The 14872-nt window shown below is 36.5% G+C and overlaps 1 protein-coding gene across 1 annotated transcript; it reads left to right on the plus strand.

Moving 5' to 3' along the window:
* The first annotated feature begins 362 nt into the window (after positions 1-362).
* On the plus strand, positions 363-11814 carry LOC115422114 (taste receptor type 1 member 2-like). Its single transcript, XM_030138188.1, has 6 exons — positions 363-544; positions 2643-2937; positions 5948-6673; positions 7928-8134; positions 8414-8534; positions 10883-11814. Exons 1-6 carry the CDS (start codon positions 363-365, stop codon positions 11812-11814), a joined length of 2463 nt encoding a protein of 820 aa, XP_029994048.1.
* The last annotated feature ends 3058 nt before the right edge of the window (positions 11815-14872 follow it).

Below are 14872 nucleotides of genomic sequence, written 5' to 3' on the forward strand. Positions count from 1 at the left end.
AATTAAAAACCTGAATAAAGAGGTGCTTATCTAAAATTTTGTCAAATGTTTGAACTTATTTAATAGTGAAATGTGTGTATACTAAATTATATTAAAGTTGGACAGGTATGTGTAGTTAAAAATTAACATGTTACTTTGTTTCTATTATCTTAACTAGATTTCTTAGCGTGTGTATACGTCACTAAGTATCCGTGCAGCAGCAGTTTTGCATATTCATTTGTAAATTTCCATCCAGCCGTAGATGCATTTGTGACACTTCAGGCTGTAAGGAAGGATGTCTGGGTTCTTGGTCTCATGTGACTTTTCAGATTTTACGGACAGAAGCTTTTTACTTTAGACTTTGGTTGACATTAACAACAAAAATGAAATGTTCACTGGCGCTCCTGTGTCTGCTGGAGTCTGTTTTGCAAACAGTGACTGGATGCACCGTCCCACCCTCTGAGTTCCATCTGAAAGGAGATTATATGGTGGGAGGACTTTTTAATGTTCATCATGATGGTAACCCTGTTCATTATGTGAGACCAGAAGCTATTGAATGCTCCAGGTGAGTACAGTTACGTAAAAAAAAAAAAAAAAAAAAAAAAACAGCGAATAAGATGAATAGGTCATATTTTTAGCACTGATTCTACTGAAACTTGGAGTTAACCTTTAACCCCTGAGATGTAAACCTACTGCTGTAAATTTGCCTCTGTTTCAGTGTCATAAAAGCTGCTGTGAGTATGTACTCATGTTCCTTTTCTTCAATGGTTTTGTTTTAGTGTGTGTTTTAGGGTCAAAATAGGGTGGAATAATAGAAAAAGACAAAGAGAGGAATAGAAGTTCGACAGGTTTTTACTAAATAATGCACTCAGAATGTACATCAGTAAGAGATGTAGGATGTTGAACATGAAGTGTGAACTGGAACACACTGAACTAGAACAAATATTTGAATTTTAGCCCAGTAGTTTTTGTTTTGGGGCTGTTGTGTTTTTTGTTTTTTTCTAAATTAGTTCAGCTGCTTTTTGACTTTTTGTCACCTGGTTGAACTCCAATAAGCAGTTATACGGTCAAAACTTGGTAAAACACAGTATAAAAAAAAAAAAAAAGAAAAAGGAAAATCATCACAACACTGCAAACAAATGTAATAAAAACAAAACAAAAACACAAGGAAAATGGTGCAAAAAAAAAAAAAAAAGCCCAAACCATCTATTTTTATAATGAGTCAGTCTCACTCATTACTCTGTGTTTTACCCCCCATTCCACAGGCAGCAGGGCGTCTACTGAGCGTGCTCAGATGTCTATGAAAAAAACAAGGTTTATTCTCTCAGCATGTTTTCAAATTTGTCCTGTTGAACAAATGGCTGTATGTTTAGGAATATGTAAAATAAATCATACATTCAGAACGCTCGACACAGACATGTCAAGGGTTAAAAGGTTAATAGAAATACAGTCGTGGAAAAAATTATTAGACCATCAAAAGTCATCAAAAACAATGGTTATGTAATCAGGTAGTAACTCCTGTGTGTATCATGTGACTAAAACAGACAGAAAAGAAAACATGGAATGCCTAAAAGCACTGTTTTTGTCAGTACAATGCCATAGATATTGATGTAAGAACTGAAGTGATTTTGGTTATTATCAAGAAAACCATGGAAAATGGATAGATATCAGCTCTGAAATTCAACTATTATGAGCTATTTTTGTTGTTATCAATATATTTGTCCGATTGAGGTTTAGAATTATATTGAATTATGACACTGACAGATTTTCTGACTTTATTTTTTGATAATGAAAAATTTTGTTTTTTTTAAGTACAATTTTTACTTACTTAGTACTTTTTGTATTTAGTACTTGAAACCTCTGTGATCTGCTGTTGGTGTTGGCGAGTTTTTATTGAGCCATGTTTACCCTTATGAGAAGTTACGATAAATATTAATGCTGTTTGTTTGATCATCCCATGTGCTGTGTATGTCCTTTGTTAGAATAACTGAAACTTTTGTGAGTCTTTAGGCATTGCCAACCTTTAAATCTCATTTGTAAATGCTTTAGATGGCATAGATAGTGCACACTTTAGATGAGCTCACACCATATACTTAATTAATGAGTAGTAAGTGCTTTATAACTACCTGAAATAATGGATTCCTGTATTAAGAACTGTTTATAGGACATCTATTGAAAAAGAAATGTGTGAGTTAGTATAAAATACCTACAAACATATTCACTAACCATTAGTACATGTCTGAATACTGTAAGTGCAAGCATAAATGCGTGTCATAACTGATTTGTAAGTGATGCAATACTAAATTTTTAAATGCTGAGTCCATACTTTGTAAAGTATGGAAATACAATCAATAAGCATATTGTAGATGAGCTTATTAATGATGAGTAAAACATTTATAACTGTGCTTATAAACCATACACTGATGAGTATTCATGTCAGAAATATGCTTTATAAATCATAAATTCAGTATTTATTAATGCTTAACTAATGTTTTATAGTGTGTACTTACTATAAAGTGTTACCGATCTATGGTCTAAAAATAAGTTCTTATGTCTCACTGAAAAGTTACTCTTTAGAAGATTATGTCTTATTTTAAATGTGATGAGATATTTGGACTAGAAATGACAAAAATACACTCTTACTGACCTTTATTTTTTCACAGCCAAGAATTTCTGCTGTCAAGTTATCGGAGGTTTCAGTTGATGAGATTCGCAGTAGAGGAAATCAATAACTCCACCGACCTCCTGCCAAATGTTTCTCTTGGCTACGACATATTTGACCACTGCTCTGACTCGCACAGTTTCCCGGGTATTTTAAGCTTCATCTCAGTCAACAGCTCAATCCGACCGTACGACAATCTGTCCAGAATGTCTGAAGTGATCGCAGTGGTTGGTACTTTTACAAGTCCAGGGTCACGAACTGTGGCACCGCTATTCATGATGGATCTCATTCCCATGGTAAATTTACTTGTTGATGTTTGTTTGTTTTTAGAAATATAAAAACCATCTTTTCATTTAAAGGGGTCATATTTAGCTAAACCCACTTTTATTAGTCTTTGGTTCATTTATTTGTGTATTTGGACCCTAATAGTTCATAAAGTTTGAATTTGAACCCTCCAGGTGCTGCAAAGCTATCTTTATATTCATTTTGGCAAAAATCGAGTGGATTTCTACAACCCGATTTATTTATTTATTTATTTAATTCTCTTTTTATTGAAAGAATTTAGATTTTTCTCACACATTGAAAAATCAGACAAATACACAAATTATACAGGGTGGGGAAGCAAAATTTACAATATTTTGAGGCAGGGATTGAAAGACAGTGTACGAGGGCTGTTCAATAAGTTCATGGCCTCACCCAGAAATACTGGTTGTTATAATACAGGATGTTACATTCTTTCGTGATGGGATAGTGATGCTTGAACATCGATGGACCAAGTGCATTGCTGTAAATGGAGATTATGTTGAAAAATAAAATATAAATTATCAGTCTGTGTTGTTCTGTTCTGGGTGAGGCCATGAACTTATTGAACGGCCCTCGTATGATCAATTAGTTTATTGAAAGTCATGAGAATTTATTTGCCACAAGAAAATTTATATAATAGAAAATGTTTTTATTCTATGTGTCCTCCTTCTTTCTCAACAACTGCCTTCACACGCTTCCTGAAACTTACACAAGTGTTCCTCAAATATTCGGGTGACAACTTCTCCCATTCTTCTTTAACAGTATCTTTAAGAAAGTCGACATTGCTGTGTGACGTTCTATTGGTAGCATGTTCTAAAACGCCCCAAATAGCAGAATCCAGAGGGTTTAGATCTGGGCTAGAAGGCGGCCATAAACATGACTCCCAAAAATTGCTGAAGTTGGATTTGTTGCTGTTGTCAACAACTGTTTTGGTGTTCTTGTGTAAGATTTTAACTTCAAATCATATTTTACTGCATTTCTAACGCTCTTGTTGTCTACCTCAAGTTCAATTGCCATTTTTCTCATGGATTTGGTTGGATCCTTTAGGATTTTGGATTTCAGAGCTTTAATAAAAGCTTTGGTACGTTTTTTGTTGTTTCCTCCACTTCCAGACTTTCTCGTAATAGTTTTGCTCATAGTCATTCTCTTCTTTCCATTATAAACAGTCTTTATGGACACTCCAACTATTTTTGAAATCTCCTTTGGTGTGACGAGTGCATTCAGCAAATCACACACTCTTTGACGTTTGCTTTCCTGATTTCTCATATGGGCAAAAGTTTCTGAAAAGGTATGGATAATAGTGTTAGGTATGATTATGACATCAATATATGTTTGGTTTCAAAACAATTGACGTAGTGCCTGCTGAGAAAAAACAATTAAATGTTCATTGTAAATTTTGCTTCCCCATCCTGTACACACGTAGAGAGTGGGTGTAAAATAAACAAACAAACAAAAACATTTACAGTTGCTCATCATTGTCTTGGCATACAGGATCTTAAAGTAAAGAATTAATGTATAAATAAAGATAAAAACACAAAAACATATTTCCTTCAGAGGATTTTGGGTTCATATTCACGCAGTCATCTCAGCAAATTCAGATCTCAAAGGCTTCACACATCACACCCATCCCTCCCAGTGCTGCACAAAAAAATCTATCTTCAAATTTATAGGAAAGGTTATTCTTTCCAACCTATTTTACAACCTGTTTTAATTCCTGCTTAATTTGTTGGGCCTGTGGAGTTTAATTAATGAAGAATTCAGACCCAAGCATAGCATTTACAGTTTATGTAGACCACAGGGAAATGTTGTAAAATGCATAGTTTCATTTTAAAAAAGCAAAATATCACTCCTTCAAGGGACCTTGAACTACTCTGCTCTACAAGTAAAATGATCCAAAATAAAAGTAGTTAAACTTTGCCAAATTTGAGTCGCTAATAGTGCTAGTTGGTTGTAATTTCTAAGATGCAGTCTTTGGTCAAAATATGAAAATCTGAGAATTATTGCGAGAATGTGTTTTATTAAAAAGGAATATTTGTCTTAGAGCTACAGATCTACCTCAAAACAGTGTCTGTACATTACAATACATTCACTTTTCAGGTTCTTTTGTTGTGTAAAATTTATGGCCACAGGTGTGAGACATCTCTGGTCTGTTTGACATTCTTCCCCAAACCGAAATCTGGAAGTTGAATTTATGTCTCTGTACTCCCATTTACAGCTGCGGAAAAAAATATTAGACCATCAAAAGTCATCAAAACAGTGGTTATGTAATCAAGTACTAACTCGTGTGTGCATCACGTGACTAAAACAGACAGAAAAGAAAACAAGGAATGCCTAAAAGCACTGTTTTTGGCAGTACAATACCATAGATATTGATGTAAGAATGCAGATTGGAAGATTTATTAATAATTTTATTTATGACTCAAATAATGCAGCCATATTTTTAAAATGAAAAAGCATTTCTTCAAATGCATTTTAATTTAGATTATGGTAGCTAATTGCTTCCGTAGAACATATATATAACAAGAAAAGCTCTCAGAGTGCAGACCTCCGCCAAGACAGATCTGTGTCCCCCCCCATCACCACCAAAATGTAATCATTTCTTCCTTGTGCCAGTATCAACATTTCCTGAAAATTTCATGAACATCTGTTCATAACTTTTTGAGTTATGTTGCTAACAAACAAACAAACAAACACGCAAACGCAAAGAGCAAAGTGATCACAATACCTCCTGGTGGAGGTAAATATCAAAGAGAAAAAGGAAGAGGGAGATATATATTATTAATAATATTTTATGGAGAGGGGGTGGGATTAAATAAATTGCATTTCTTCCCACCCCTTTTTTCGAGCATGTAAATGTGCTGTTCTTCTGTCGAAGATTGTTATGATTGTTGATATTTGTAGTATTATTTATGTTTTGCTTGTTCACATGTATGTTAAATTTCATTTCATGTTCAGAATAAATCACGAAATCTAATCTAAAAATCTAATCATCTCTATTCACAGGTCAGTTATGGAGCATCTAGTTCTATTTTTTCAAGAAAACAGAATTTCCCTTCTTTTCTACGAATGATGCACCCCAATAAAGACGTCATAGAGAGTATATATAAGATGTTAGTGCACTTTAACTGGCGATGGGTTGCTTTCCTTAACATTAATGATGATTATGGCAACGACGGCCGGGATGTGTTCATAGAGATGATTGAAGGTACAGACATCTGCCTGGCATATACCAGAGGGCTGGATGAAAAAACGAATTACACCCCCATCTTCAAACAGTTAGAGACGCAGCAGATAAATATCATTATTGTTTATGCTCCTGAATGGACGGCTGAGGACCTCATCATGTCAGCAATAGAACAGAACGTCACAAACAAGGTGTGGATAGCAGGGGACGCCTGGGCCTTAAACAAGAGGCTTCCCAAGCTGAAAGGAATCAAAAATATAGGAACTGTACTCGGGGTTTCTGAACCAAAAATAACCATACCTGGTTTTAATGACTTTATCTATTCGTCAAAAGGCCAAAGTGACAACAACAATGAGGAACAACAGAAGCTTTGTAATCAGGTTTGCAACTGCAGCGGCCTCAGACCAGAAAACATCACCAGTGCGGAGTCTTCTTTCTCTTTTGCAGTTTATTCGGCCATTTATGCCATCGCTCACGCCCTGCACAACACACTGCAGTGTGGAAGTGGCGAATGTAATCGAAATATTACACCGTACCCACATGTGGTGAGTATGCGGCTGATTTAAGACTTTGTGAAACTGGAGTCTGAATCCAAATAAAATGTAAACCAGGGGTCTCAAACATGCGGCCTGGGGGCCAAATGCGGCCTGCCAAAGATTCCAATCTGGCCCATGGGATGAATTTGCAAAGTGTAAAAATTCCACTGTCAAGGCTGTCGAACTCATTTTAGTTCAGGTTCCACAGACAGATTGATATGATCTCAAGTAAAATAATAAAAATAACAAGAAAAGCACTAGGAGTGCACAGACTTCCGCCAAGGCAGATCAGTGGGCCCCCGTGCCCCCCCACCCCGGATCACCACCTGCTAGTTATCCTGCTAAAATCAAACAAACACGCAAACACAAAGCAAAGTGATCACAATACCTCCTGGCGGAGGTAATAACCTACAAAAAATAATGACTCCATATTTTCTTCTCGGTTTGATGTGAAAAAAAATTACACTATGCCTATAAATAATGACAACTTCAAATTTTTGTCTTCGTTTTAGTGCAAAAAATAACATAAATTATGAATATATTTACATTTACAAACTATCCTGTAATAATAAAAGCTGAATAACATGAACAAATATGAACAACCTGAAATGTCTAAAGAAAATTAAGCACAATTCTATCAATTTTCTTAGAAATGATAAGTTGAGGCATAATATTGTTAAAATTGCACTTATTTTTCTTAAGAAATGTCAGGTTTTTTTAGGTAATTCACATCTTATTTGTTTGGATAGTTTATAACAGTAAGTATTTTCATATTTTAATGGGGGTTTTTGCGCTAAAACAAAGACAAAAATTTGGATTTGTCATTATTTATAGGTTATGATGCTATTATTTTACTGGTCTGGCCCACTTGGGAGCAAATTGGGCTGAATGTGGCCCCTGAAAGAAAATGAGTTTGAGACCCCTGATGTAAACGGAGCCGTGGACTAAAAAGGAAGCTCCATTCCTCATTAGAATATTTTTAACAACAACGGAGCAAGTGAAAATGATCTTATTCACACCTAAGCTTAGTGTTTACAGTTTATGTAGACAACAGGGAAATGTTTTAACATGCAGAATTCCATTTAAAAAAGCTAAATATCACTCCTTCAATCTTTTGTGACTTAGTGTGTTTTGTTATTGTATGTGTCTGAGTGTGAATAGCACTGTTGTCCAATATAAATTTCCTGTATGGGACAATCAAGTTGATCCTGATCCCGTGAACAAGTAAATGATGCTAATCTGAATATTGTGTGTCTGCATCAGATCCTGAAAGAACTGAAGAAGTCCAACTTCACCCTTTTAAACCATAGTATTCAGTTTGATGACAACGGAGACCCCACATTTGGATATTTTTCTTTTGTTTTCTGGAACCAAAGTGGTGATGCAGAGGAAGTTGGCTTTTACAAATTTGATCCACTGTGCGACTTCTTCGTCAACAACAGCAAAATCCAGTGGTATGAAAATAAACCTGTAAGTATTTTTTTTTGCTTATTTAAAAGAATGTGGCAGTAAATCAAGACTTTTATTTTTTCTTTTTTACTTGTTTTCCCAAGTCTAATACTGACTATTTTAAGTCATCTTTGCGTTTAGGAAAGTTGAAAGGCAAGAAATAAAGAGGTGCTGGTTCGTTATAGTATTTTCAGATTTATTTCACAAAAACCTACGAATAAAGTTTCTATTTCTGCCTCAACTCTCCACTGTTTTATCTTTCTTGAATTTGATTTTCTCATGGATGGTTTTCTTTCACAGGTGCCTTCTTCCCTGTGTTCTATACCGTGTGATGAAGGATACAAAAAAAAAACAGATGGGCCCCATAAATGCTGTTTCAAATGTGAAATCTGTCCAGAGGGAACGTATGTCAACACCACAGGTAAATTAGAAAACCAGTAAAACCAGCTCAACCAGACTATTTTCATATTCCTGTTTGGTAGTGGCTGAATATTCTATGTGTGATATTTAGTCACAGAAGTTGCAGATTCCACCCAAACAAAGACTTAGTTACTTCCCAGATGACAATACACCCCATAATGCAACAGTAATAACTCTGGTTTACAAGTCAAATGCCACCAGAATAAGGAGGAGTGAAACTTTAACAGGTTTCAATCACTAATACAAAAAATTAAGTCAAAAATGCTGGTTGGCTGTAGTTTCCAAATACAGTCATGGGTCAAAATATGAAATTGTGAGAATTAATGAGAAAAAAGGAATGTTTGTCTCATAGCTACAGTTCTACTTCAAAACACTGTCTATAAAACACTCACTTTTCAAGTTTTTTCAAGTGGAATATTTATAAATCTATTGTATAAATGTATATAAACCAATATATATATTGTGTATGTAATAAGACATTATTATATACACTGAAAAAACATCAGTTTACCAGCATTTTCATCATTTTTTCCCCCAGTTAATCTGTTAAACCCTTGTGTGGTGTTCAGATTTTTGTTATTCAGCCAGTGTTTGTGGGTGTGGTGGTCCTGCTGCATTTGTGGGTTTTTAATTCAACATAATCAAACAATTTTATGTTAAAGTACTCAACAGATGTTTACTTCTTCCCAATTACAAGCAACATAAAAAGCATATGTGTTTAATATTTGTCTTTTGCCTTTGCTCGCATTTATGAATTAAAGTGCTACTCATTTTTAGTTTGTTTTTTTAATAAAATGTAATATAATCAAGATATGAGAGGAAAAAATTTATTTAAAAAATAATTACTCATCATTTTTCGTTTAATAAAACATTTAAACAGGTCCCACAGACCCAAACATCAGGGTTAAAGAATGTAAGATTTAGCACATTTAATCTCTAAGGTTATCTAAAAAAAATTTAATAGTAAAACAGTGTCAAAAACCATTTTTCTGCATGGTAAGTAAATTAGTTTTTCACATTTTAAGTAAATTTTGCTAATAACAAACAACATTTTTCCAAAAGTAAGAAAACATTACAAATTCTTGGTTCCTAAGACAGAAAAGATTTTGTCATCAGTAGCTGTTCTATGAGGCTCCGTAGTGAATGTGGAAACAGTGTCATCTTCTACAACATTGATTCACCAGTAAAACCCATGGAGTTGGATCAATGACAGTGGATGGACACACTGGGTTTATGTTCTGTTAATGATAGATTTGACTGAAAAAGTCCCTTTTTGTCAAATTCTCTCGTTTGTTGGAATGGTAACCCTGAAATGTAATCTCTCAGAAAAATACCTGATTTTCAATGAAAAAAAAAATCCAAAATACAGAGGATACTATTATGATAAATGGTAATAATTCACTTCAGAAAGGCTACATACAAATAAAAATGAATTTGGAAAGGGACACAAAAGTTGCACTGGGTCTTTATGGGTTAAGGAACCACAGACACCTTGTTTTGTGCAAAAAGGATTCAAAACTTTATCTAAAGCTATAAATGGTTACGAGGGGTGTGCCTAAAAATCGATTCATATAAAAATTGCGATTCTCATTTACTATGATTCAGAATCGATTTAAAATGTCCCAAAATCCATTTGAAAAAATAAAACAAATCCACCGCCAGTCTGCATCCGTTTTGTACGCAGGACGTCCTGACGTCATCATGCAGCCGGTTCTGGAACCAGTTTGGTAAGCACCAAAACAAAAAGGAAACTAATGAAAGAGTTAGGGTTAGCGGTTAGCACAATTAGCGGCTAGGGTTAGCGATTAGCGCCATTAGCAGTTAGCAGTTAGTGCACCGACACGCCATCAAATGGCATTAAGTAAGACACGTAAGGATGAAAATGCTTACGTATAGTACGTCAAATACAATAAACTGCCGTCATATACAACGGGATTTCATGAGATCATTCTGTCAGCTGCATCACCCAGAGTTTAAGGACATGGTGCAGAGTCAGCCACCAGTGGAAAACCAACACACACTGCTGTGCCTCACCAAATTCCCTGCCAAGCATGGACAAATGTTTAAAACTTAATAAATATGAAAAAGACATTTTAATGTCTGCATTTGTCATTCTGTCTTGCAAATCAGACTGGAGTAGATCATGAAGATCCTTTGCACACCTACAGATTGAAGCAGAAATTATTATGAGTCAAATCATTTTGAATCAAAAATCGTTTTGTAGCCCCAAAAATCGTAATCGTAATCAAATCGAATTGTAAGATAGTAAAAGATTCCCACCCATAAACGTTACTGTTTTTCACCACCTTTCTGTGTGTGTGTGTGTGTGTGTGTGTGTGTGTGTTACAGAGGATCCGTACCTTTGTATCAAATGTAACGACAAGACAGAATGGTCTTCAGAAGGAAGCACAAAATGTAATCATCGAGTTGAGGAGTACGTCCATTTCACAGAAACAGCAGCTATATTCGTCATGATTGGGACCTGGGCCTTCATTGGATTCACAGTAGCTGTGTCTGTGCTCTTTGCCATCAACTACAACACACCAGTTGTCAAATCAGCTGGAGGACCGATGTGTTTCCTCATTTTAAGCTGCCTCATTCTGTGTAGTATTAGTGTGTTCTTCTATTTTGGTGTGCCAACTGATTCTTTTTGTGTCTTGAGGTATGTGCCGTTTCTTCTGTTTTACACCGTCTGCGTGGCTTGTTTTGTTGTGCGATCTTTTCAGATTGTTTTCATCTTCAAAATAGCCGCCAAATACCCTAAATTCCACAGTTTGTGGGTCAAATATAATGGACAATGGTTGTTCATTACAGCGGTATTTCTTATTCAGTTACTTCTAATTGTTTTTGTGTATTCTTTTGCACCTCCAAAGGCTTACAGTATAACATCCGGGTACTTTGATAAACTCGTGCTTGACTGTCATGTGAGTCTAAACAAGTCCTCTGTTTCTCTTGTGTTTCTTTCATTGTTGTGCTTACTTTGCTTTATTTTCTCCTACATGGGCAAAGACCTTCCTAAAAACTACAACGAGGCCAAATCAATAACCTTCTGTCTGCTCCTGCTGATTCTCACCTGGGTCGTTTTTGCCACCATCTTCTTTGTTTACAGCGGAAAACACATCCAGACTCTGAATGCTCTGGCAGTGCTCTGCAGCCTCTACTCCTTTCTGGTCTGGTATTTCATGCCAAAAGTCTATATTATCATTTACCAACCTCAGAAAAACACACAGCAGTACTTTCAAGACCTCATTCTGAATTATAGCAAAGCAATTACCTATTAACAAAAAAGATCATTAGGCTTTTTTAGAGTTAAAACTCTAAGGGCCCCTTTACATTGCATGGAGATCGTTGGGTGACCACTGAGCGATAAGAAACTGGTCCGATCTCTCAATCATCTCCTAAGCCTCGAAAAAGCCATCCTTGTGTGATCCTTGTATGTCCGTTGTGCCTTTGGCCTCTACTTCAAATTGTCTGGTCAGTTGGATCAGGTAGTAGTGGAGGTGGTGGGGGGGTCATCAAGATAGTCATACCCATTCTCTCACTGATCTCTCAGCCATCTCTACCTTCGGGGTGGAAAAATTTGGCGTTCATTGAAAGATTGCTGAGGGATCATTGGGAGATCGATGAGATTTTTGAAGGTTCCTTGAGAGCACCTTGGACATTTGTTGAGAGATCGTTTCCATCGCTTCTGTCGTTGAAAGACTGTTTTGGACCAAGTCAAAACTTTGAAGAAAACTGGAAGATCATAGAGAGATCTTGGTGATCGCTGGGTGTTCACTGACAATCGTTGAGAGATCTGGCCATTTTTTCATCGCTCAATGATCTCTCAATGATCGCCACCCCTGTGTAAAGAGGGTTTCTGGTATATCGTTTTATGAATAATGTGATCATTAGTATCATGAGCATATATACTATATAATGTCTACTTTTCATATTGTTGTTTGACATTTCAGCATTCAAAGGCTCTGTTTCCATTTCCTGACTCAACCACAAATCCAGTTTTCCTCTTACATTGACTAATGCCACATTTCCACTATGTGGTATCGGCTCGACTCGACTAGACTCAGCCTTATTGCATTTCCATTACAAAAAAGGACCTGGTACCCGGTACTAGTTTTTTGGTATCACCTCCGCCAAGGTTCCAAGACTGGGGAACAAATACTAAAAGGTGACATGTGAAAACTGCAGACTTGAAGGAGATTCAGTCTTTGGTGGCTGATGTAAAAATTCAGCACAAGCTTGACGAGACAACACGCAACGAGCGAGTTTATCAGCAACTCTCTGAGCAGACGACACAAAAGTAACGTGCCGCATCACTATGACGACCAGGTACTCTAAAGTCAGTAGTATCCTGTAATGGAAACGGTCTCCAGGAATAGTATCTGGTACCAGAGTCGAGTTGAGTCGAGGCGGTTCCATGTAGTGGAAACATGGCATGAGTAGCCAAAGCAAATGAAGTATAACAATAATCACCTCATCTACAACTGCTATATTACTTATATACTATAACTATATATGTGTGTGTAATGAAATGCCATGTATGTGCAAGTATTCAGAAAAGCTGAGTGCATTATTGTACATGTAAAATATAAATACATCAATTTACAGATGCAGTAAAATATCAGCTCTGTAGAGAACTGTGACACATTTATGGAAATCATTGTATGCTTATGAAGTGATTTTTTTAATCAATAAACTCCATTTAGGTTACTTCAACTGGGTTATTTGTTTTTTCTTTCACTCATTCACATGTTAAACAATAGTAAAAAGTTTTCAATAAAGATGTACAATCAGTGTATCTGTGTGTTGTTCAGCACAAAAATATAGCAGATAGGTGGGTGACAGTATCTCAAATAAATAAGAGCACTGCGCATCATATCACTCCTTGAAGCAGATGGGCAGCATGTGCATTCACTAGCCACTTTAATGGTGTGAGGTGTACCTCATAGGGATGGGAGGATTATCCGATACATATTGATAACCCGACACGTTCATGCAGGATCCGAGTGCACCGGTAGAGAAACTGCGAGTGAATGAAAAGTTTGAAATGATATCGCGATGCATCGGTTATTGAATGTTTGTATCGATAAAATTTGATCCGTTCAGTTGAATGTCTTTTTACTTGCATTTAAAAGTCTTTCTCTTTATTTGGATAATTTTTTTCTTGTCTTCAGACCCACGTTAACATGTGCCACAGATTCACGGATGTGTGCACTGGGCACGAGTGCCGCGGATGAATACTGTAATGTCTGTATGTGAATGTGACAGACATAGAAGGAGGTGACCACATGTGGTGTATGAACGGGTACTTTTACTAGATCAGATGTACTGAATACTGCAGTACATACCACAGATACTTCCTTAAACAGTCACATGCATATCTAACAACACATCCCAGAATACCTTGCACAGGTGTCTCTTAAAGTGATAGAACCTTGCTCTGTATTACCTACATTACAAATACAATACATTACAAATGGATTCAGTGAGGAAGCAAGAAGCTGAGTGTTAGAAACATGCAGAGAAACGAACCGCTTTATCCTCCAGACGGTCGCGGAGGCACTGGAGCCTATCCCAGCATTACAGATGTCCACGCATACTTTGGTGATAATTGATGCTATTTTCGGACATTTAACTATGTTAACCTGTTTTTACATTAAACCTTTTGTGAATGTGTGTTTTCTGTGTTTGGGATCGTGTGCTGTCCGTGGTGCTGAAATCACACACTACTGCACACAAACAGACCTGTACTGTTAGAAATTAGGAGTCATAGTAAGACATCAAATGAAGAAATTTTAAGTAGAAGGTATAAGAATAAAACAAAGACACACATGAATAACAGAGAGAAGTGAACGTTAAAAACATTAACCGTCCAACACGCACATCCATCACCCTGATCCTCGTCCCAGTGGACTGTGCATTATCTCTGCAGATTTGTTTCAAGTTTATTTTTCTGTTAATAAAAGACTTTATTCTTTATATGTTCTGCACCGTGAGTTTGTAGACCACCCATTCACTCCGTCTTGACAGTTTTTATTCGACCCCTCTAAGAACGCCAAAAGTCCACAAATGTCGTGCTGCTGCTGCTGCACTGTACCTTACATCCACCTGTCTGTGCGTTCGTTCGTGTGAATGTCGGATGGGACCCCTAATAACACCGTAATGTGTTCTACTTGTGGTCACATGTGGGTCCTGGAAAAGACCTCCTGATCCACAAACGTTGTGCATTGTTCTTACGTAGTTCATAAGGCATTCGTTAGTGCAACAGGGGGTTTCGTACTGCTTTGGTTCGTAACGGCATTTGTGACTGAGGCTTTATGTGTGTCGCAGCTGTAGCTG

This window comes from Sphaeramia orbicularis, chromosome 7 (assembly GCF_902148855.1).
Source record: "Sphaeramia orbicularis chromosome 7, fSphaOr1.1, whole genome shotgun sequence".
Taxonomy (NCBI): Eukaryota; Metazoa; Chordata; class Actinopteri; order Kurtiformes; family Apogonidae; genus Sphaeramia; species Sphaeramia orbicularis.

Bases quoted from the DNA above. Each gene is read 5' to 3' on its own strand.
- LOC115422114 (XM_030138188.1), top strand. From the start codon at position 363: ATGAAATGTTCACTGGCGCTCCTGTGTCTGCTGGAGTCTGTTTTGCAA. The intron at 2,938-5,947 runs GTAAATTTACTT...CTCTATTCACAG, and splicing joins TGATGGATCTCATTCCCATG to GTCAGTTATGGAGCATCTAG. The intron at 8,535-10,882 runs GTAAATTAGAAA...TGTGTGTTACAG, and splicing joins AACGTATGTCAACACCACAG to AGGATCCGTACCTTTGTATC.